This window comes from Thalassophryne amazonica, chromosome 2, assembly GCF_902500255.1.
Source record: "Thalassophryne amazonica chromosome 2, fThaAma1.1, whole genome shotgun sequence".
Lineage (NCBI taxonomy): Eukaryota > Metazoa > Chordata > Actinopteri > Batrachoidiformes > Batrachoididae > Thalassophryne > Thalassophryne amazonica.
Genome location: NC_047104.1, coordinates 25,941,223 through 25,966,529, shown reverse-complemented (window position 1 = coordinate 25,966,529; position 25,307 = coordinate 25,941,223). Strand labels below are relative to the sequence as shown.

At 42.7% G+C, this 25,307-nt stretch overlaps 1 protein-coding gene across 1 annotated transcript in view; it reads right to left on the bottom strand.

The window, feature by feature from the left end:
* The window catches only part of ntrk3b (neurotrophic tyrosine kinase, receptor, type 3b), a 618,832-nt gene that overhangs the window by 236,744 nt on the left and 356,781 nt on the right, over positions 1 to 25,307 (bottom strand). Inside the window, exons 9-10 of the mRNA XM_034184491.1 lie at positions 15,933 to 15,988; positions 13,023 to 13,125 (exon numbers count right to left, since the gene is read on the bottom strand). Coding sequence (XP_034040382.1) covers positions 13,023 to 13,125; positions 15,933 to 15,988 — 159 coding nt within the window. The remainder of the gene's footprint in view (positions 1 to 13,022; positions 13,126 to 15,932; positions 15,989 to 25,307) is intronic.

Below are 25,307 nucleotides of genomic sequence, written 5' to 3'. Positions count from 1 at the left end.
GCTCAGTGTATTCGTACGCCAGCCTGCTGTACAGTTACGACGGTAATGCAGCTTGCTCAGTGTATTCCTACGCCAGGCTGCTGTACAGTTATGACGGTAATGCAGCTTGCTCAGTGTATTCCTACGCCAACCTGCTGTACAGTTACAGCAGTAATGCAGCTTGCTCAGTGTATTTCTACGCCAACCTGCTGTACAGTTACAGCAGTAATGCAGCTTGCTCAGTGTATTTCTATGCCAACCTGCTGTACAGTTACAGCAGTAATGCAGCTTGCTCAGTGTATTTCTATGCCAACCTGCTGTACAATTATGGCGGTAATACAGCTTTCTCAGTGTATTCCTACGCCAACCTGCTGTACAGTTACAGCAGTAATACAGCTTGCTCAGTGTATTCCTACGCCAACCTGCTGTACAGTTATGGTGGTAATACAGCTTGCTCAGTGTATTCCTATGCCAACCTGCTGTACAGTTACAGCAGTAATGCAGCTTGCTCAGTGTATTTCTATGCCAACCTGCTGTACAATTATGGCGGTAATACAGCTTGCTCAGTGTATTCCTACGCCAACCTGCTGTACAGTTATGGCGGTAATACAGCTTGCTCAGTGTATTCCTACGCCAACCTGCTGTACAGTTACAGCAGTAATGCAGCTTGCTCAGTGTATTTCTATGCCAACCTGCTGTACAGTTACAGCAGTAATACAGCTTGCTCAGTGTATTTCTATGCCAACCTGCTGTACAATTATGGCGGTAATACAGCTTGCTCAGTGTATTTCTATGCCAACCTGCTGTACAGTTACAGCAGTAATGCAGCTTGCTCAGTGTATTTCTATGCCAACCTGCTGTACAATTATGGCGGTAATACAGCTTGCTCAGTGTATTCCTACGCCAACCTGCTGTACAGTTACAGCAGTAATGCAGCTTGCTCAGTGTATTTCTATGCCAACCTGCTGTACAGTTACAGCAGTAATACAGCTTGCTCAGTGTATTTCTAAGCCAACCTGCTGTACAATTATGGCGGTAATACTGCTTGCTCAGTGTATTTCTATGCCAACCTGCTGTACAATTATGGCAGTAATACAGCTTGCTCATTGTATTTCTAAGCCAACCTGCTGTACAGTTATGGCGGTAATACAGCTTGCTCATTGTATTTCTAAGCCAACCTGCAGTACAGTTATAGCGGTAATACAGCTTGCTCAGTGTATTCCTACGCCAACCTGCTGTACAGTTACAGCAGTAATACAGCTTGCTCAGTGTATTTCTATGCCAACCTGCTGTACAATTACGGCGGTAATACAGCTTGCTCAGTGTATTTCTATGCCAACCTGCTGTACAATTATGGCGGTAATACAGCTTGCTCATTGTATTTCTATGCCAACCTGCTGTACAATTATGGCGGTAATACAGCTTGCTCAGTGTATTTCTATGCCAACCTGCTGTACAATTATGGCGGTAATACAGCTTGCTCAGTGTATTTCTATGCCAACCTGCTGTACAATTATGGCGGTAATACAGCTTGCTCAGTGTATTCCTACGCCAACCTGCTGTACAGTTACAGGAGTAATACAGCTTGCTCAGTGTATTTCTAAGCCAACCTGCTGTACAATTATGGCGGTAATACAGCTTGCTCATTGTATTTCTATGCCAACCTGCTGTACAATTATGGCGGTAATACAGCTTGCTCATTGTATTTCTATGCCAACCTGCTGTACAATTATGGCGGTAATACAGCTTGCTCAGTGTATTTCTATGCCAACCTGCTGTACAATTATGGCGGTAATACAGCTTGCTCATTGTATTTCTATGCCAACCTGCTGTACAATTATGGCGGTAATACAGCTTGCTCAGTGTATTTCTATGCCAACCTGCTGTACAATTATGGCGGTAATACAGCTTGATCATTGTATTTCAATGCCAACCTGCTGTACAATTATGGCGGTAATACAGCTTGCTCAGTGTATTCCTACGCCAACCTGCTGTACAGTTACAGCAGTAATGCAGCTTGCTCAGTGTATTTCTATGCCAACCTGCTGTACAGTTACAGCAGTAATACAGCTTGCTCAGTGTATTTCTATGCCAACCTGCTTTACAATTATGGCGGTAATACAGCTTGCTCAGTGTATTCCTACGCCAACCTGCTGTACAATTATGGCGGTAATACAGCTTGCTCATTGTATTCCTACGCCAACCTGCTGTACAGTTACAGCAGTAATACAGCTTGCTCAGTGTATTTCTAAGCCAACCTGCTGTACAATTATGGCGGTAATACAGCTTGCTCAGTGTATTCCTACGCCAACCTGCTGTACAGTTACAGCAGTAATACAGCTTGCTCAGTGTATTTCTAAGCCAACCTGCTGTACAATTATGGCGGTAATACAGCTTGCTCAGTGTATTCCTACGCCAACCTGCTGTACAATTATGGCGGTAATACAGCTTGCTCATTGTATTCCTACGCCAACCTGCTGTACAGTTACAGCAGTAATACAGCTTGCTCAGTGTATTTCTAAGCCAACCTGCTGTACAATTATGGCGGTAATACAGCTTGCTCAGTGTATTCCTACGCCAACCTGCTGTACAGTTACAGCAGTAATACAGCTTGCTCAGTGTATTTCTAAGCCAACCTGCTGTACAATTATGGCGGTAATACAGCTTGCTCATTGTATTTCTATGCCAACCTGCTGTACAGTTATGGCGGTAATACAGCTTGCTCAGTGTATTTCTAAGCCAACCTGCTGTACAGTTATAGCGGTAATACTTCTTGCTCAGTATATTCCTACACCAGCCTTTCGCTGGTGTCTGGTGTGACGACCGTCAAACAAATGCAGCAACAGCAGTAACCAGATAACGCCATTTCTACGTGTTTCCATAAAAAAGTTCTCCCATCATGCACCTAAGACAGTCATATTGCTTCTTGTGTACTTCTTGTTTGAGCTTCCTGTTTCTGGTGATGAAAGTGTACTTCCTGTTTACAGTCATGAAAACTGAACTGGCAGAGCCCCCCCCCAGAAGCTGAAGGGCAAAAATATATCTATATATTTTAAAGGTGGAGGGTTCTGGGGGGCAGAGCTCCGCCAGAAGCTGAAAGGCAAAAATAAATAAATAAAATAAAAGGTGGAGAAGCTGAAAAGGTTTTAGCCATGCTCATGCTCCACCGATGCATTTACTCAAAACAAGTCTGAAGGTCCTAAATGACATGGTGAGATGCTGAACAGGTTGGCTCGTCATTTCCGCAACATATGCTTATTAATAACATTAAACATTGGCTGGTGTGTGTGGTGGCACCGGTCTCACTGAAGGCAGATTCATCCATCAGATTGACCCCCCCCCCGCTCCACCTTGTTGGTAAATCCACTCTCCTCTCCTTTGGTGCTGAATGAGTAGACACAGATGTCCTTGTTGCTTTTTGGGACAACCAGTATGCACTCCTCTCCTCGCACAGACTGAGGGGCTTCCCTGGATGAGCACCTCTCCAAGCATAGGCTCAGATGCTTCTACTCTCCTGCTGCCTCCATGGTGGCCTCTAAGCTCTGTTTAGGCCTCCAGATGTCATTCCCCTGCTCTTACCTCCCCGTCAGCTACTCTACACTTCATTTTGGTTTGGTTCCCTGCAGCTGTGTGTCACCTGTTCTTATTTCATTTGTCCTCTGTGTTCCCGGTCATCTCCTCTTAGCTTCCCATCAGCTGTTGTCAGCTCTTTACTCTTTACCAGTCTCCACCTCCATCTCCTCATCAGTCCATCCTGCATGTTCCTCAACCCACCTTCCTTGCCTTCTACTGAGCCTTCAGGGGACTGAGTAGGCACATTTATGACCCCAGCCAAATATTTGCTTGTGCCTTTGTGATATTTTTCATCTGAAAAATATACCTTACCCTGAATTTGTCAGTATTCTTGTTCTACGGCTTTCATTTTTTTGCAGGAATTGTCCCATTTTTGTAGCAAGGTCAATGAGTCTGGAAATATACACGTTTTTTTTTTTAACATTACATGCTTTGAAATTCAATAATTCTAACATGTCACAGAATATGTCACAGATAAAGGTAGTATTATAGGTATGGTAACACAAATAGAGCCATTAAAAATATATCAAATATAACAGGGCCATGATTTGGTTGTTTTAGTTGCTAAAATAGCTTTGCCACTTGAGGGTTAATTAGTAAAGGTCTTATGTCCTCTAACTCGTGAAAGAGAAATATGGACTTGTCCATGTGCAGATTAAAACACACTGACATTTAAAGATGTTACATTGTTAAATCCAACCTACTGAACTACTGACAGAAAACATTAAAGGGAAGAAACCTCCAAACACGGTGGCAAAGTGCTTTTAAAAACAGCCTGTAAGCCTCTTTTTGTTATATGGCTGGGGGGGCCTGGCTGCCGGTTTGTTTCTGTCTTTAGGTTTTCCTCCCAGGTGGCGTGCGTTTGGGACTGAGTGGCTGTGTTGCTGAGGCTGTCAGGACCTCACCCTGATCACCTGCGACCCGTCAGGACTCACAGCTGTGGTGCATCTGGATGGATTGGAACATGTTGGCATTTAAGACTGGAGTGCACAGTGTGTATTTGCCAGAGACTCGACCTTGTGACCAGACGGGTGAGATCGTCATCTCGGGAGCCATCTCATCAACAGCGGATGCTGAGAACGTCCAGGTTTGATGCACAGTCTGTGAAAGAGGAGGGGGTGAGGTTTCACGCTCGTCAGCACACTTCCTGAGGTACGTTAGATTTTGTGACTAACATTTATACAGTCAGTAAATGTGGTGTCCCTCACACCTTATTGTATTGAGCTGTTTGTTAGTCATGTATCAGCTTTCACCGCAGTGGAGTTTTGTGAACTGATTGTTCCATGCCTGCAGGTTGGGAAGCTGATCAGTAATCAAGCCAGGAAGTGTTTGCTGTTTGTACACCTTTAAGTGTTCTGTGTGTAGAGTGTGGACTCACTTAATGGTTCCTTCTTTCACAGACTCGGTTGTTGCGGCCACCTGGGGGGTGTCGGCAGGGTCCTTGGGTCCGAAACAACTTCTGGCTCTGGACCGTTAGCGCTGCTGGGAGCGCACCACGCCAGGCCGCACCTTTTGTTATTATATTATCACTGTTATGTATTAAATTCAGTTAGCCTTTGTACCGTGCTCTGCTTATTTCATACTGGGTCCTTCAAACGCTGGTCGGTTCTCCGAGCTGCGTCCGACACATAACACTTTTACTCTAAGCGACTTGACAATGCACAACAGGGCACAGCTCCACAGGGAAAAAAAAAACAGCTATTAGTATACTAGTACTGCTAATCTTAACTCCAAGATAAAGAAAAAAAAAAACCAAATCCAATTTGCACAAAGAACATCATGTCCACAGCAACATCTGCAGGCCAGCTTCTGTTCCCGTGGCATCCTGGGACCAGCAGCATCACAGTCGTCATGCATGATGGCGGTGTGTGTGTGTGTGTGTGTGTTGTGTGTGTGTGTGTGTGTGTACTGATGCAACATTTAAGTGACATCAATAAGTAAAGAAACTCTGTCTTTTTGATACAAGGTGCAACGAGAACTGAAGGGAGACATGAGAAAACGCTGTGGGTGAGAGATTGCAGCATCATCCAGTTGTTTCAGGGTTCACTAAAAGCTTTGACATCCGGCCATAAAATAAATAAATAAAACACAATGGACTTCACTTCTGAGAAGAGCGAAGAGAAGAACCTCTAAACAAGAACAAACGAGAGTGGCCTCTTAGCGTCTTTGCTGCCTTTTCCTCAGCCATCATCATCTGTTGCCTGAACATATGAACCGGCTACAGCCAAATCAAAGTTCTATCACAAAATAGAAAAGTGAGCGAAACGACAACTTTGTCATCATTGTCATGTTTGTATTTTAACCATTCATTTTATTGATACCAATAAGAAGATATGTTATCAAATGAGACATCAGTTAAAGCTACTCTATGTTTGTTGACTCCACAAGACCCATTGTGACATCCACAGTGAATGACCACTAGTATGTACGTGAACCAACTGTGATAGAAAGAGTGTCATCTTTCGGTGTTAAGAGTTGTGTGTTAAAGTTGATGCAGTTGTATGTCAATAAGGTGTCAGAAGTGAGAGGTTATCTGGTGAGGAAATAGTTTGCAGAACCTGCATGTCTGTGTCTGTTCCCCTGTCTACCTGTCTGTTTGTCTGTCTGCCTGTGTGTCTGTCCCTCTGTCCACCCGTCCATCTGACTGCCTGTCATTCTGTCTGTCTATCTGTCCACCTGCTTGTGTGTCTGTTCCTGAATCCGCCCCTCTGTCTGTCTGCCTGTCATTCTGTGTGTTTTTGCCTGCTTGTCTGTCTGTTAGTCTGTTTGTCTTTCTGTCTGTGTGTCTGTTTGTGTTTCAGCAGGCGTGTGTCACTGGAGGCCAACAAGGCAGTGATGCAGTAAATGTGGTTTGTTTGTGTATGTGTGTGTGTGTGGTGGGGGGGGCTGCTTCAGGTAATATAGCGGAGATGACTGTAAACCGCTCTGACACATACACACAGGATCAGCGGGACACCGCAAGGTTTGTTTGTGTGTCAATGCATAATTTACTGACATGTCTGTCTGTTGATAATGTCAACATTCAAACGCGATTTAATGTCTACAACAATAACAGATACCTATGCCCTGAAGCGACATTGTACCATGATGGCTGAAAACAAAGCATAAACATGCATTTCCTCTCAGCCAATGGCTTGGCTTGTCTCGCAGTTTTTAAACAATGAGCCAATCACAGCAGAGAAAAATTATTTTCATGACATGGAAAGATTAGATTAGACAGAACTTTACTGATCCCTTTGGAAGACTCCCTCAGGGAAATTGAGGATCTTCTCCAGAAAACAATGTAACAGTTGATTTCAATCATCCAGTTTGTTTGCTGATGCTGTAACTTCAATCATTCATGTGTTTTATTTTTCCCAACAAACTGACATGAAACAAATTTTCATATTGCTGAAAGAAATAAAACATATAACAGAAAATACAAATGTATTAATCTTTTGAAATAAATGTATCAATTCAAAGACTAATTTGTATTTGTTCCATTGTGCAAACTTCAGAAATGAAGCAAGAACTGCATGGAATGTAGAATTTTGAGCACTAAATGTATTTTTGTATAATCCAAATATTTAATAAAATATTAATAAGGGGTTGGTAAGGTTAGACCTTACTTGTGTGAAGAGCCTTGAGGCAACATTGTTGTGATTTGGTGCTATATAAATGAAAATAAATTGAAATTGAACTTTGGACATTTAATAAAATGTCCAAAGTTATGAAACAAAGATAAATAAATAAATAAATAATAGGCATAAATTGTAACAATAGTTATTGTCACACTTTGATGAATTTTCAGCACAAAGTCATCACTTCATGGTCTTTATTTATTTTGTCATGATCTGCCCCATGTCTGGGTTATCATCTTGGTTTTGTCTGTGTCCATGTCCCCAGTCTTCGATCCCCTGTCTTTGATTTTCAGTTGAGGATTATTACTTTAGTCACTGGTTTTATTTTGCGTTTTTACCACTGTAGTCATTGGTTGTAATTTCTGTTTGTTATACATTTTTGCCCATGTTAGTTATGTTCTAGTTAGAGCCCCTGCCTTGAATTCTCTTGATCACTTTTTAGTTCTCCCCTTTGTTTTCCTAGTTTTGTTTCTTTGCTCCTTCCATGTGTAGTTTTTTTTTTACATTATGTTTGGGACTCACCTTCCAGGTTATTTCTGTCTACTTAGTGCAGGGGTCACCAACCTTGTTCCTGGAGGGCACCTGCCCTGCATGTTGTCTAAACAAAGGGCAACAAAGCCCAAATGAAACTAGAAAGCTGGACTTTCATTGACATTATTTAACCTTCACGCAGCTTCGTTCGTACAGCTGGCACTTCATCAGGAATTTTTAAACTCAACAAATTTAAATGAATGTCGCCGAAAACCTCAATTCGTCCATATTTCGTATTGCTGTCATTCTTGATGATTTCTTATTGTTTGCTTAGTTTTTGTGACATTAGCATTTAGTTCGACTTTGTTCGACCAGCTGAATGTTTTCATACAGTGCAGAAGCTGGTTTGTTAGCGCTACTGCTGCCGCTGCATTCATGTGCTGTTGGAAATTACAGGGCCAGCTCAGCCTGTTTACTTGGATTTTTTCACTGGGCTCAGGCACCTTATATACGCCAGAATTTATCTTTTGTGTGGATACAATGAATTATTTTACCAAAAATAAAATGAAAACCACGCTCCTGCCACAAGCAACTGCTGAATTTGAAACAATAAAAAAGCTGTGTAACTTCCAACGTTACTTGAATGCAGCGTCCGCAGCATTGGCAGCAGCAGCTATCACCTCCTGCGTGCGCTTATTATTTTTTATTAAATATAACTATATGAGTGTAGGAATGACAGTCCAGTCCTTCTGTATATGTGGCAACAGGTAGATGATTCAGATTATTATATAAAGAGCTGTTCTGGAAGGCAGAATTCACATTGTGGATCAGTGGCAGCTGGTGGAAATAACTGCAGATGGGGAGTCAATGCACGGCGTTCACATGGACTGATCAGTTTTCTGCTCTGATATATTCAATCATCTTTACACTTATATTTATTCTCCCTTTTGACATTTTTCTGTTATAAATCAATATATATGGCTTAGTAACGTAATCTAATGTACTTTAATCATGCCTCCCTCGCCGCCACCCTCCCCACACTCACCCAGTACGTCACGTGTAAAACCAGGGACAATAGAATACTGGACCTTTTTACGCTAATGTGCAGGACGCTTACACCTCCACCTTTCCTCTACTTGCACCCACCTTGTGTGTTTTCTTACGAGCTGACGTAACATGTGAATTTCTCCTCTGTGAGATCAATAAAATGTATCTTCTTCTAATACAGTGATACAGCAGCACCACAGCACACCAGTGTTTTTTTTTTTAATTGGAGCAAGAAGGAGTGCGCAGCGTGTCATCAGTATGAACCAGACAGTGAGGATTCTGATGATGAAGGAGATGATCCCTCTTTTGTTCTGGATGAGGAACCAGAGCAGGTGGATTCAGCAATCAGACACACATGCCTCACAGTGGACAGTTGTTAGTCCATGTCTGTCCAAACGCAGTAGGTGTTGTCCAGCTAGAATGTCCAGATCCACAGATTCTCATAGCTGCTTCTGTCAGATACCACGCCTCATGTGAGTGGAGCGCACACACTCACGTGTCAGTGTGTGTGTTTGCAAAGTCACACTCATGGGAAACCCAGAGAAATTTCACAGCAGTATGACAGTGGTCGCCTGCAGTCTGTTGTTGTACCAAGAGCGTGAATGGCTGCACATTTTTTAAGTACCATGCGAGTGGTGTTAAGAGTTTTTGTGTGTCACCTGGAATTTGGCCTGCACCTGCCATGAGATGGTGCGATGGGTTTGCACAGCACACACTCTGTTTTTCAGCCACTGGTGTGCGCAAATAGTTGTAGCAACAGGTGTACAAGGCATTAGAGGCAGGGGTGATTCTATACATTTTGCATGAAATTTGTGCTTCATGGGCACGGTGACCAAACTTCGCACTATGTGTGAAGGGGCCCTAACTGTGCGCGATAAACGTGTTGAGCCCTCATTTTTTTCAGACTGAGCTAGGAAAAAATTCAGAATGTTGGATTTTACATCAAAGTTAAAGCCATCATACACACTGTATGTTTGCTAAGGACCTTTACTGGTCAGTTAAAAAGTCATTTATGCTGCTTTGTCACATTATTACTGGAAATTCTTGCAGTCTTTTGAGTCAACTTCCCCAAAAAATGTGTTTGTAGTTGGTGTTTTTAGGAACCATTGAGCTCAGGTAAACGCTGCTAGCTAATGAAAAGTCCTTCCTCAAAGACGTGACTTTGACAGTAAAGCTCTTAAACATGTTAAAACTTTGTTACTATAAAGCTAATTTCACTTCCTCCCTGCAGCAGCTCCATTGACTCTGGTTATGTTTTGGTATTAAGGTGGATTTTAAGAAACTTTTATGTCGACAGTTTGTGAAAAGAATAACATGATTCTGAATCTGGACCATTTGGTCCTGGAGTGACCGGTGAGAGAGTCCAGCCCACTGTCAGTGGAGAACTGGACTCCACCAGGGTTGGAATTTGTCAAAGATTCTCTCCTATCTGAGGTAAGAATTTTGCAGAAGATGTGAGATTTGACCCCTGGACTGTGTCCCACTCAGGCACCTTTTACATACTTATCTGTAGATGTTTTGGATTTTATGTGACAAAATAATAATAATAATAAAAAAAAATCACTTTTATAAGCACTCTAACTGGTGTTTCGTGTCTTCCAGGGTCTGAGGTATTCCTGATGTCTGACTGGTATCATGCTGGGTTTTGTAAGAACTTGTGGTAAATCTGGTTAGCTATCAGAGCTTAAATTGATATGAACTGCCATGTCAGTGCAAACAGTTGGTAAAGCCTCATTAACTAGACTCACCCTTGATTAAAGATGGCTTTAGGCCAAAGCAATAATTTCCACCCATAAATAATTACAGCAGAGGGCTCGTTATAGAGGTAAGTAACGAACGCTAATCCTGTAAAGTAGCTAATTAAAGTGTGGCAGCGGCTAATGCTGCTTTACACCGTACTTACAGTGTTAAATGAAGAACAGGAATGATTTGTGGTGGGGTTGATGGGTTACGGTGGTTGGCTTTCCCCACTTTTAAAGACAAGAATGTTCTAAAAACTGAAGAAATAAGCAGAATGAATTTAAACCAACAGGCAGATATTGGATCAAAGACACCAGTGCTTAATTTGTAAAGTGGGAGGTCCCGGAGTGCAGAGGATGGGTGGCTCCAGTGCAGAAAAAAAAGAAGGGCGGGGGTGGCTTGCAAACAACGCTGTGCGCCACACCGAAAATAAACTGGGCATGTATTGTAGGCCTAATAACACTAGTCACACCAAATCCAGATAGAATACAAATTCCTGTTTAATGATGTACAGTGGTCCCTCGTTTATTGTGGGAGATACGTTCTAAAAATAACCCACGATAAATGAAATCCGCGAAGTAGTCAGCGCTATTTTTTACAATTATTATAGATGTTTTAAGGCTGTAAAACCCCTCACTACACACTTTTCTCAAACAGGCATTAACATTTTCTCACTTTTCTCTCTTGTGTAAACACTCTCTTTTTCTTCTGTGCGAGAAGATTATAAACAGACACACGCAGAACACAATGCGTGGCTCTCCCTTTGCTCACTGCCCCCGGGGGTACGGATGCGGGACCCGCAAAGAATCCAAGTCCTCTCTCGGTGGCCACGGAGCTCTGAGGCTACGGTCAACATCCGGATCAAAACAGCAAGCGTAGCCTCTGGACCTGTTGCCAGATTTGGCGCAATTCCGCACAGCAGACAGGAGGGTGGTATGAGTGGCAATGAGAGCAATCACGGTGATTTTTTTTTTTTTATATTTTGTTAGTCAAGAGAGGTGGCAGATCACCAGATCCAGTATAAATAGCTGGCGGAGCCAACGTCAGAGGTTCCGGAGGGCGCTCGGGCTTGCTCCCCCTCAAATTAAGCCCTGACAGACACCATGCATTTTGTGAGTAGTATATAAAATCCATCACCACCATCCTCCAAAACGGGAGCGGATGCCGCTACTGAGCTCACCGAGTGATAAGAATGAGCTGGGGTGGCCAGCAATTAGCCTGAACCACAGGACCTTAGTACTTGTCACTGTTTGAATTTCTGTGCAGCCTGAGCCTTTTTCACAACACCAAAGCAGGATAGAAAGACGCCAAACCTGGACATGACCCCAAACAAAAGCTCAGCATTCACAAAAACCACATTAATCCTGATCAACAGGGCCAAGACCAATAATTACTTCAGGATCACTTCTATACAACTCAGTGAATACACAGTGTGACGCCTGCTGACAAAGTCCTCCACACGCTGCTCTACCATTGATCTGTTTGTACCATGTGTCTGTATGTATGTACTGTGGTTGTTTGCATGCCTGTCTGTGTTTCTGCACTGGGTGTCTGTAATGCATAACCACACTGTCTGTATGTCTGCACTGCTTGTCTGTGCGTCTGTGCTGCCTGTCTGCATGTATGTACTGTGTGTCTGTGTCTGTCTGCAGTGTGTGTCTACACTCTGTGTGTGTATATACTGCATGTTTGCATGCCTGTCTGTGTGTTTGCACTGTGTGTATGTCTACACCGTGTGTCTGTACTATCTGTCTGAACTGTGTATCTGTGTGTCTGTACTGAATGTCAACACTGTTTATGTGTCTGTACTGCATGTCTGTATCAGAACTCACTGACGTGCATCAAAATATATTGTTTTGCTTGACTTTGATTTAGTTTGTGTTACTTTGATTAGCTTTACTTTACTTTGCTTTAATTTATTTTACTTTACATTGCTTTATTTTGATTTACTTTGTGTTACTTTGGTTTACTTTGATTTACTTTGCATTACTTTGTTACTTTGCTTTATTTTGCTTTACTTTGATTTACTTTGTAGTACTTTACATTGCGTTACTTTGCTTTATTTTGATTTACTTTGTATCACTTTGCATTACTTTGATTTATTTTACTTTACTTTGCTTTAATTTATTTTACTTTACATTGCTTTATTTTGATTTACTTTGTGTTACTTTGGTTTACTTTACTTTGATTTACTTTGCGTTACTTTGTTACTTTGCTTTATTTTGCTTTACTTTGATTTGCTTTGTATTACTTTACATTGCGTTACTTTGCTTTATTTTGATTTACTTTGTTAGTTTCTGTTACTTTGATTTATTTTACTTTACATTGCTTTACTTTGATTTACTTTACATTGCTTTCCTCCATGCCACCAGCTAATGAGGCCATCAGTCAAGTCATGTTCAGGCTGAAATGCAGGTGTGCTTCGTGCAGCTCAAAGCTGGATCTCAGCAGCTGTGTGTGCACATTTTGTGGTGAACAAAGAGAAGAAAAGCTGCAGGAATTAATTCTGCTCAGTGATGCAACTAGCGGAAAGAGAGAAAACAAAGCTGAATGTCTGCATATGTATTTGCTTGTCTATTTGAGTAGACTTACCTTTCATACCGAATTTGGAGCGGCGGCCGTATTTGTTGATGAGAACAAAAAGGATGAGAAGGAGGAGGCAAGCAAAGCCCGCCAAGCCCACAGCAATGGAAACCTGAGAGAAATGAAATCGTGTGTCAGAGTGGAGCAGCACTCGCGTGTTTACACGGTAATCCTCATCACCTAAAATACTGCAAAGCACTTAAATCCAGGAGATGGACGCTCCTGCCAGTTTGGAAAAGAAAAAGTTAAATGCCTGTCTGAGTTGTGGGGTGTTTCAGCTGATAAAATACGATTGAAATGTGATCCTCTCTGACACTCAGGCACAGCTTCAGTACCATTTCAGCTCACAGCATGAAAATGACGTTTAGTTTACTCTGTCCAGCTCTGCTTCTTATATTTCAGGGCTGGTTAGGGTGCAAAACAGAAATGATTGAATAGATACACAGACACCTCCAAAAATAAAATATTTCACATCTTTGAATCTCAGATGTCTTCTTTGAAGATTAATTTGGTCTATAAACTGTGTCATGTGTATCTTGTATATGCATTATCTCTATACGAACACAATAAGAGCTGTGTTCGTATTCTTGGTATTACAAGAGATCTGGTGATGGACTGTGAATAGAGTTGCCCCTTGTCACCTGTCCTGTTTGTGAAGTTCATGTACAGGATTTCAAGGTGTAATTAGGGACTGGAGGGTGTCCAGTTTGATGACTTCAGAGTTGCATTTCTACTTTTTGCAGATGATGTGATTCTGTTGGCTAGTGACCTCAGAAGTGTATTGCAGGGCAGTTAAGGGCACATGTACACACAGCAGGGTGTGTGGATGATCCAGCCTGCCCCTCGCGCGACGATTCGTTCAGCTGTTATGAGCACACGTATGCTGCAGTGCTTTGATCAGCTGTCCTGACCACACACACAATTGCAGCCCTTCAATCAGCTGTTACGGGAACATATGCAGCGTTTCGATCAGCTGTTATGGGCACACAAATACACACAGCGGGGTGTGTGAATGATCCAGCCTTCTGCTTGTGCAGCTGTCCTGACCACACACACACACACACACACACACAGCGGGGTGTGTGGATGATCCAGCCTTCTGCTTGTGCAGCTGTCCTGACCACACACACACACACACACACACACACACACACACACACACACACACACACACACACACACACACACACACACACACACACACACACACACACACAGCAGGGTGTGTGGATGATCCAGCCTGCAGCTTGTGCTGTGCTTCTATCAGCTGTCCTGACCACACACACACACACACAGCGGGGTGTGTGGATGATTCAGCCTGCAGCTTGTGCTGTGCTTCTATCAGCTGTCCTGACCACACACACGTGCACAGCGGGGTGTGTGGATGAGCCAGCCTGCAGCTTGTGCTGTGCTTCCATCAGCTGTTCTGACCACACACGCGCAGCGCTTCGATCAGTTGTTATGGGTACATGTGCAGCACTTTGATTACCTATCCTGACCAAACATGCACAGTGGGGTGTGTGAATGATCCAGCCTGCCGTTTGCGTGGCACTTTGATCAGCTGTTATGAGCACACGCACGCATAGTGGGGTGTGTGGATGATCCAGCCTGGTGCATGCGCAGTGCTTCGATCAGTTGTTATTGTAAGAGGGGTGCAGGAGGCCATGAGATCATCAGAGGTGTTTCCCCACTTCGAATGCTCCTTGACAGTGGTGTGCATGTGCTCTACATTCCAGCTGGCCATACAGATGTGCCTGTCTGTGTGGCATGCACTCAATATTTCTGTACAAGGAATTGGAATGCAGCTTGGATTTGCCTGACTGTAGTTTGAATGTCCATTTGTGTGGCATTTGGGCTTATTTGTGTGCTAGATTGACTGGGAGATGTGTGCCAGGCAAGGCTGGGATATTCGGCCAGGATTTGACGTGCTCGATCAATTCAATTAGCCCCTCAAACGCTTTCTGAATGCTTTGAATTGCATACAAATTGTCGTACAAATATTAGGACTGTCGTCAGATTATGGTACAGCTGCACCTTGACCACCATTTGATTGTTTTTCAGCAGAGCGCAACACGAGTGAATGTGCTCTGTCTTCACAAAAGTGACGATTGCTGTAAGACTGCTGGACAAGGAGTTCGAATGCAGCTCGAATGTAGCTCGAATCCTCATTCGTACAGCATTTGGGCTCATTTGTGTTCAAGTGTGACGAGGGTATAAGGTGTGTGATCAAGGTCATTAATCCCTACATTGGTCCTTCCGTGGCAGCACTGACCTCTGCATGTGAATGAGTGAATGTGAGGTGTCATTGTGAAGAAAGGTGAGCGCCTGCTTTAGATGGAAAACACTGTCTTTTTTTGTAACCATGTTGGGTGGAAGTTTTTCTTCCATGTCAGTATGACGCCACCTGGAACTCTGCTGTCACATCTTCACCACAGCATGTGAATGCATCACCAAGAAGTCACCTTTGGATCCAGTTTGGATCCACCTTCCCAACACAGTTTTTGTTGCTCCAAAATTTAAAAGATAAATTCTACAACTCTGAAAATAAATTCAACATATGGACACTGTTCTCAACTGCACTTCAAGTATGAGAAAGTTGACTGCAAAAGCAAACCAGAACTGAAACCAACGCCACTCTGGAAATGTGGGAAAAAGTCTTTTTCTTGTTGGAAAACAGACGTTTGCATCATAATGTTTAATAATTATAAATGTGTGTTACCATAAAGCTTGTTACTGTTTATAGTTTAGTGTAGTTTTTGTGAGTGAGCGAAGATGAAAAGAACATGAAACCGCTGTGGCTCCACGCTGTGTGTCAACAAAGCCCGAGTACGTTTGTGTAAAATGTTAGAGCGAGATGCTCGCTCTGCAACATCTTCAACAGCTGTTTCATCATCGCCATCATCATTAGGCAAAACTCACCCCAAAAGTGTCTTCATCTGGTCGCCCTGAGTCACTGTCTGATGGCATAGATGGAACTGCAACACAAAAACACACACAAACCTTCAAATAAGAACAAAAGTCCAAATCTGGAGTGAACTGCCATCACTCCAGACACTTTATACCACAATTACTGCAGGGGATTGTTTGTTTTTAGCTTGGATTGAGCTACAGTAATGTTCTTGAAGACACTGTTGTACAAACATAGTGGGATAAACTATCAAGTGGATGAATTTCAGAAGAATATGTTTTAATTACAGTGTATTAGTACATAGTTTTTATTAAGTTTTCCTATAACACAATATGTAATACTGTCTAATGAGAGGTACTTTGCACTTGACAAGATTATAGTACCCAGAATTCAATGGTTTTACTGAAGTTGTGTGAAAATGCTTCACTGATTTTATGTGATGTGACAGCAAAGTTTATGTGCATCTTTTTTTTTTAAAACAGCTAATTCATAAAAGTTAATTAAACCAAGTAATTCTTGTGTGCTGATATAACCTTCCAGGAAACAAATAATACTAGCAGTGTTAAATATTAAAAAAAATTATACCATGGTCAGTGAGAATTCCATGTCTAACTGGCGTGCATTATTTTCATGTATACGCACATGTAGTTCGGCGAGTTAAGTCACTGTTATAATCACTGCGCTCTGGTTGTCACCATAGCAACGCGCAAATCAGTTGGCGCAGATCAGCTGTGTTTGACAGGTGAATGACAGAAACATGATAAAACATGGAGTTTCAAGTGAATTTTAATATTTTTGGCCAAAATAAAACGTTTGAGGGATGGAAAGAGGAAGAGACCGTGTCCCTTGGGGCACCCTGTGGGGGTGCTCTGGGAGTACGGGGTCCGGGGTCCTTTGCTAAGGGCTATCCGGTCCCTGTACGACCGCAGCAGGAGCTTGGTTCGCATTGCCGGTAGTAAGTCAAACCTGTTTCCAGTGCACGTTGGCCTCCGCCAGGGCTGCCCTTTGTCACCGGTTCTGTTCATTATTTTTATGGACAGAATTTCTAGGTGCAGCCAGGGTGTAGAGGGAGTCTGGTTTGGGAACCACAAAATCTCATCTCTGCTGTTTGCGGACGATGTGGTTCTGTTGGCTTCGTCAAATCAGGACCTTCAGCATGCACTGGGGCGGTTTGCAGCCGAGTGTGAAGCGTCCGGGATGAAAATCAGCACCTCCAAATCCGAGGCCATGGTTCTCGACCGGAAAAAGGTGCTTTGCCCTCTTCAGGTCGGTGGAGTGTCCTTGCCTCAAGTGGAGCAGTTTAAGTATCTCGGGGTCTTGTTCATGAGTGAGGGACAGATGGAGCGTGAGATCGATAGACGGATCGGTGCAGCATCTGCAGTGATGCGGTCGCTGTATCGGACCGTCATGGTGAAGAGAGAGCTGAGCGGGGGGGAAAAGCTCTTGATTTACCGATCGATCTATGTTCCGATCCTCAACTATGGTCATGAGATTTGGCTCATGACCGAAAGAACGAGATCGCGGGTACAAGCGGCCGAGATGAGTTTCCTCCGCAGGGTGGCTGGGCGCTCCCTTAGAGTTAGGGTGAGGAGCTTGGTCACTCGGGAGGAGCTCGGAGTCGAGCCGCTGCTCCTCCACGTCGAAAGGAGTCAGTTGAGGTGGCTTGGGCATCTTTGCCGGATGCCCCCTGGACGCCTCGCTGGAGAGGTGTTCCGGGCACGTCCCACTGGGAGGAGGCCCCGGGGAAGACCCAGATCACGCTGGAGGGACAACGTCTCTCAGCTGGCTTGGGAACGCCTTGGGGTTCCCCCGGAGGAGCTGGGGGAGGTGTGTGTGGATCGGGAGGTCTGGGCGGCTTTGCTTGAGCTGCTGCCCCTGCGACACGACTCCGGATAAAGTGGAAGAAAATGGATGGATGGATGGAGTTCATCTCATACAAAATGGGAGCAAAACCAAAAGTGTTGCGTTTATATTTTTGTTGAGTGTATATATTGTATTATATTTTAGTTTATCATGCCCCCCCGCTACCACTAAGTACAGTTTGGTCATACCTACACTGAAAGGTACTGTACACCTGTACTCCAATCTGCTGTTTTTGCACAGTCCACTATGTTATATTTATTTAACAGTAAACATATACGAGGTCTGTTAGAAAAGTATCGGACCTTTTTATTTTTTTCAAAAACCTGATGGATTTGAATCACGTGTGCTTGCATGAGCAAACCTTGAACCTTCGTGCGCATGCGTGAACTTTTTCGCGCCTGTCGATTGCATCATTTTCTGGTAAGCAGCCTTTGTGTGAGGTGTGTGTTGTGTGCCCGGCGTTTTTTCATTCAAAGGAAAAAGATGGAACGACTGGAGCAGCGCCGCATCAAATTTTGCCAGAAACTGGGCAACAGCCAGGAGGAAACCATTCGGATGATTCAGATGGGTTAAAAAATAAATAGGTCCAATACTTTTCTAACAGCCCTCTTATTGCCTATTCGACTCTTTTACTTCTTACAGAAGTGTTTTTTCTTTTTGTTTTCTTATTGTTTATGCACCAATAACACCAGATCAAATTCCTTTTATGTGCAAACTTACTTGGCAATAAATTCAATTCTGATTATTATGAAAAGCCACTTCCAACAGGACTTTGTCCTTGAAAATTTTTCAAGATAAATTGGAAATGGAAACTAGTGTTGATGGAAGTTTGCGCTCTGAGCGCAGTGCTCTAGAATTTGGTGTGTCCAATTACTTAGTATGGTATCTGAAAATGGAGGGACTATATTTAAAAACAGCTGTAATACCTACAACATGGTTAATGTGATTTTTGTTATATCCCTTGAACTAAAGCTGAAATTTGTCACTACAACAACATCTGGATTGTTTCTTTTTAACTCCACTGTGGTAGTGAACAGATGAAACATGTCAAAAACTGTCACTGTCCAAATACTTATGAAACCAACTGCAGATTGTATTGATAGTTTTTTGATGAAAAGTTACTTTTCAAACAGTCCTTGTAGCATTTACACAGTAAGAAATTACAGTTATCCAGAAAGTGAAATCACTTTCAATGTGGAAAAAAATGATTGCTGACTGGGAGGTGATGGTCTAGTGGTTAAGGTGTTGGGCTTGAGTCCAGAAGATCATGGGTTCAAATCCCCGCCTGACTGGAAAATCACTAAGGGCCCTTGGGCAAGGCCTTTAATCCCCTATTGCTCCCGGTGTGTAGTGAGCGCCTTGTATGGCAGCACCCTGACATCGGGGTGAATGTGAGGCATAACTGTAAAGCGCTTTGAGCGTCTGATGCAGATGGAAAAGCGCTATATAAATGCAGTCCATTTACCATTTTTCCTCGATAATCTGCCATCTGTTCACACTTTGTTTTCCCTGTCTTCACTTTATCTGTTCAGATTTGGCAACTTCTGGTATTACTACTCTGATGTAGGTGACTGCAGGGTCATTCGACAGTGACGGAATTACAATCAGAGCAAATCTTAAATAGTAAGTTCAAAATAAGGCCAGATTTTACTATCACAAAATTCCTTTACGGTAGACTTGCCCGATATTTAACCTAAGCTGTAACTCACATGAGTTCAAAGAAAGAAAGAGAAAGAAGTTAAAGAAAAAATCATCTGCTTTTGTAACAAAAGCAGATGGAAATTCAGGTATAATTCCTGCAATAAGGTGCTTTTATTCCAAGCTGAAGCTAAGACCCCTCACACAAATCGCCTTTTTCCAGAAAATAAATAAATAAAAGCTTTTGCATACAAACATCTGTTGAGCTAACATTGATCACAGAAAACAATAATTTAGCTTTTATTAAAAAAAAAAGCCTGTATATACCCTAAATGTTTGGCAGAGTGGAAACTGAAGGTGTCGGGTAGTGGCACAGCCCTCTGAAGTCATGCGCAATAATGTTGTCAAATGATAATAGTTATTCAATGGCAGCACTACATTTGGTGATTTGGGGAGAGAGAGCAGACAGAGCCATGAAATCAAATGAAGTGGTGTCAGGAAAACTCCGGCCTGAGCCCCACAGCCAGGACTTCAGAGAGTAATTGTGGGCAAATTAATGGGCACATGGAAGGCTGCTGCCACTGGCTCCGACACACACCAGCATCAGTCCTCCTGTCAGTGTCATCACCTCAGCACCTCACCTTCACCTGCTTCACTCACCAGCAGGTGCACGTGCATAGCAACACAACAAACACAGTGAGCCACACAATGAGGAGCCATCAGTCTCCATCACCAGTGTTATAATCCAGGCCTGATTAGAATGAATGGCCTCATATGGACATGCAAGAGGACGCCGAAGAAGGTCAACGATCCAACCGGCCCTCTTTGTTTAAGCTATCAACAGAACTGACGCACCGGCCCAACAACATGACTGCCCTCCCTCCTGCACAAACACATCACCAGCAAACGCATTTGCATTGATTATTCGGTAAAATAATAGCTTTCATATTGTCATCTTTTTTGGAGATATCGATGTTGGTGACAGACTCATGTTGGCCAATATTATCATCCAACCAATATATCAGTCGAGCTCTACTCTCGACAAGTGTTATTATTATTTCCATTCAATAACCAGTGAAGAATGAGTTCCTCTGAGCTGTTACGTACGGGGGTCTGGTGGCACTGCTGCTGGCTCAGAACCTGAAGATTGTAGGTTTGAATGCCCTAATGCCTTTTTGAGGGAGTGTTCTTTTCTTCAAGTGTGCGTGGAATCACTCCGGCTTCCTCCAATGGTCCCAACGCAATTAGATTAGGAAAAGAAAAAAACTTAAATTTCAGCCAGATAACACTATCACAGTGTTAAAACCTCAACACTTTCAAAAGGCTAAATAATTGCAAAATGTGGATCAAATTTACTCTGTGTCAGTTGTAAACGTGATTTTGTTGCATCACAGTACAAATCCAACAGGACGGTTATAGTCAGTGGAAACCTGTAAACCCTCACAGGTAGGAGGAGAGGGTCATGTAGGAGAAGTAGGAGAGGATCAGAGCTCCATCTACCTTCACAAAATAAAGATTAAACTGTCTCTACCACCAAAGATGTTGTGCTGCCTTGGTGTGTGCTCTGTTCTGCTCCCCCTCCACTTCTGTTTCTTCAGGCGCCGCACCTCGGAGCTGATTATCATCAACTGTTTCTGTACTAATCAACACCTGTATATAAGCCCTGGTTTGTCAGAAACTCAATTTTCGTTACATGGTACCTGGCTTCACTTGGGCCTGACACCATGGTCTGATATTTCCCCTGTACAAACCGAGCAAGTGAGGTTAATAATTTGTTTATTATATGGCTCTCTCTCTCTCTCTCTCTCTCTCTCTCTCTCTCTCTCTCTCTCTCTCTCTCTCTATATATATATATATATATATATATACATATATATATATAAACACACAAACTTACAGTATCGACTGAATATGAAAGCTGCTGATGGCTCGTAGTCTGACTTGTTTGCTTCGCCTCCATGAAGAACTTGCTAACAGATGGTCAGGTTGTTAGCTGTAAAAAGCTTTCAATCTGTGTGTTTTTTCCAACCTGGTCTCACGGCAAGTCATGATTCAGCAGCACGAAATATACATTAATCTATTGGTTTGTGATATTGTGATGAAAAGTGCCGCATGCACAAATTCATTCTAATTCATCCCGTGATGGCTGCACAAAATTAAAAGTGAAGCGAGGGGGTCAGGGGTGGTTATGGTTAGGGTGGGGGGAAGGAGTAGGGTTAAGTTATGGTTAAGGTTAAGGTTCCTGAAAGCCATATTAATTTTCCGAACAGTGTCCACCTGGAGGTCTCTCACAGTTTCTGGAAAAAAATTGATGCAGCAAAGCTCCAAATCGTTCAGACATTTATTCGCAATAAAAAAACGACGAGAGGGGTGGACCACTGCTCACACAAAGCCTGCTCACAGGCAAATGATGCAACCGACAGGCGTGAAAAAAACTCACGCATGAGCACGAAGGTTCAAGCTTGGCTGATGCAATCATACATGATTCAAATCCATATGGTTTTTGAAAAAAATAAAAAGGTCCGATACTTTGTGGACAGACCTCGTAGATATTGATGGAGTACGTTCATGTCTAACTTGCTCTTTCTAATCGCGTTTTTAGCTTCTGGTTTGTAAAGAAAATATGCCATTCGGACTGATTGCTATGGAAACCGGTCCGATATGGGAAAATATCAGACCGGTAGTCAGTCAATCACAGTGCGTGTAGCATCACAGCCATATAATAAACCTGTTTATTCTTCCTCGTAGTTCTGACCTAGTCTTATGTGTTCTGTTCCCAGTGTCACCTGCCTCCTGTCGGCTCCATGGGTGGCCACCTGCTTCCAGTCACCTGTTTCAGCTTCTGTTCTGGTCCAGCCTGTGCCTCCTGCCTCCAGTGTCTTCTGCACATTTCAAATTACTCTGTATCATTACTCCAATAAATTGTTACTCTGTTTCCCCACTCACAGCTTTTTTGGGTCCTAATCTGGGTTGTGATTGGCTCGGCTGTACAAGGAGCTTCTGGCCACATCATGGACCCAGCGGGAAGAGACAAACTCCATCAAGGCCTCAGTTCACAGGGTACACTCTTTGGACATCAACAGCAACAAATTCAAACCCTCACGGTGCAACACTAGTCATTATCAGCACAGGTAAAACTTGTGTTCTCAGCTGTCCACGCTCATCAGTCAGTTAGCCCAGATCATCTCCGTCTTCATACCATCACCACCTACACCCACACCTCCAGCTCAGCTGCAAGCCACCATAGCTCACAAACCCATCATTTGCCACCCTGAACCCTTTTCTGGAACCATAGTCACCTGTATCTCCTGTTTGATGCAATGCACTTTAGTCTTTTCCCAGTGTCCATCACACTACACCACGGATCAAAAAAAAAAAACCCCAAAAAAACATATATTACACTGATCAGCACGATTTTTCTTGCATGGATTTTTTCAATGGATTTTGGGTAATTTGGGGGTGCTGAATCCGAATGTGGTGTTAGTTTTTGCCAATCACATCACATTTTTGAGATATGAAACCATATTTCTCATATCAAGCATTGAAGCAAAAGCTGCATTCTCACCCACCTCTTCAGCGTCATAAACGATATTACAGCTCTTGTTCACATTTTGTGAACCTGGTTTAAAAACTATGCTTTTCAAGCTGCTTTTGTGCACGATTAGTGGTGTCAAACTCATGAGTGAATGAGAAACTTTTGCGTAATCCATCAATACGGGACATGCAGATTGGAAAAAAAGTGATTTGACAGAGGAACTCTGAGCTCAGATTCGGATTCAGCACCCCAAAATTACCGTAGTTCTCAAAGTCCATACAAGAATTTTTTTTTTTTTGACCAGTGTTATCAGCGGACCCGGCGCCACAAGGGGGCGTTTGGGGGCGACGCCCCCTCACGTCATCAACCTCGCCCCCTCGGATGTGAGAGTTATCAAAAATAAAAATAAAAAAGAAAGAAAAAGAAATACTGGAAAATATAGCGCCTCGCAGTTTCGCGGATTTTTTTTGTCCAATTTTGCATGCTTTTTTTTTTTTTTAACAGTGCATTGTGCTCTGCGTCCTCATCAAGCAGGCCGGTGTTCTGTCGAGATGACGGGACACCTGTTGCGGCACTGTGAAGGGAGAGCACGCGCATTGTGTTCTGCATGTCTGTTTATAAGAATCTTCTCACCCAGAAGAAAAAAGAGCACCAACAACTACCCATAACTGTGTTCTTCACTCGGAAAAAGACATCTGCAGCGAGGTGTGAGTGGAAAAAGGCGCGATAGTGGCGCGGCGCCAAGATGAAGTGGCGCGATCAGAGGAACTGTGAAATACTGGTCAGTCACTATTAATAATTTCTTATGTGTCCAACCTCGTAGGTTGATCGTTAAAATTAAATTTGTTAGTTCTAAAAGCCATCATAATTATTTATAGGAAAATGTTCTATTTTTATTTCTCAAACAAATGTTTGGGCCTGAAAACAGGTTGGTCTTATTTTTCTACTAAGGTTTGAACTTTGAGAGTGTTTACACACGAGAGAAAAGTGAGAAAATGTTAATGCCTGTTTGAGAAAAGTGTATAGTATGTAGTGAGGGGTTTTACAGCCTTAAAACGTCTACAACCCCTGGCAATAATTATGATATTACTGGCCTCGGAGGATGTTCATTCAATTGTTTAATTTTGTAGAAAAAAAGCAGATCACAGACATGACACAAAACTAAAGTCATTTCAAATGGCAACTTTCTGGCTTTAAGAAACATTATAAGAAATCAAGAAAAAAAAATTGTGGCAGTCAGTAACGGTTACTTTTTTAGACCAAGCAGAGGAAAAAAAATATGGACTCACTCAATTCTGAGGAAAAAATTATGGAATCACCCTGTAAATTTTCATCCCCAAAACTAACACCTGCATCAAATCAGATCTGCTCGTTAGTCTGCATCCAAAAAGGAGTGATCACACCTTGGAGAGCTGTCGCACCAAGTGGACTGACATGAATCATGGCTCCAACACGAGAGATGTCAATTGAAACAAAGGAGAGTATTACAAACTCTTAAAAGAGGGTAAATCATCACGCAATGTTGCAAAAGATGTTGGTTGTTCACAGTCAGCTGTGTCTAAACTCTGGACCAAATACAAACAACATGGGAAGGTTGTTAAAGGCAAACATACTGGTAGACCAAGGAAGACATCAAAGCGTCAAGACAGAAAACTTAAAGCAATATGTCTCAAAAATCGAAAAATGTACAACAAAACAAATGAGGAACGAATGGGAGGAAACTGGAGTCAACGTCTGTGACCGAACTGTAAGAAACCGCCTAAAGGAAATGGGATTTACATACAGAAAAGCTAAACGAAAGGCATCATTAACACCTAAACAGAAAAAAACAAGGTTACAGTGGGCTAAGGAAAAGCAATCGTGGACTGTGGATGACTGGATGAAAGTCATATTCAGTGATGAATCTCGAATGTGCATTGGGCAAGGTGATGATGCTGGAACTTTTGTTTGGTGCCGTTCCAATGAGATTTATAAAGATGACTGCCTGAAGAGAACATGTAAATTTCCACAGTCATTGATGATATGGGGCTGCATGTCAGGTAAAGGCACTGGGGAGATGGCTGTCATTACATCATCAATAAATGCACAAGTTTACGTTGATATTTTGGACACTTTTCTTATCCCATCAATTATAAGGATGTTTGGGGATGATGAAATCATTTTTCAAGATGATAATTCATCTTGCCATAGAGCAAAAACTGTGAAAACATTCCTTGCAAAAAGACACATAGGGTCAATGTCATGGCCTGCAAATAGTCCGGATCTTAATCCAATTGAAAATCTTTGGTGGAAGTTGAAGAAAATGGTCCATGACAAGGCTCCAACCTGCAAAGCTGATCTGGCAACAGCA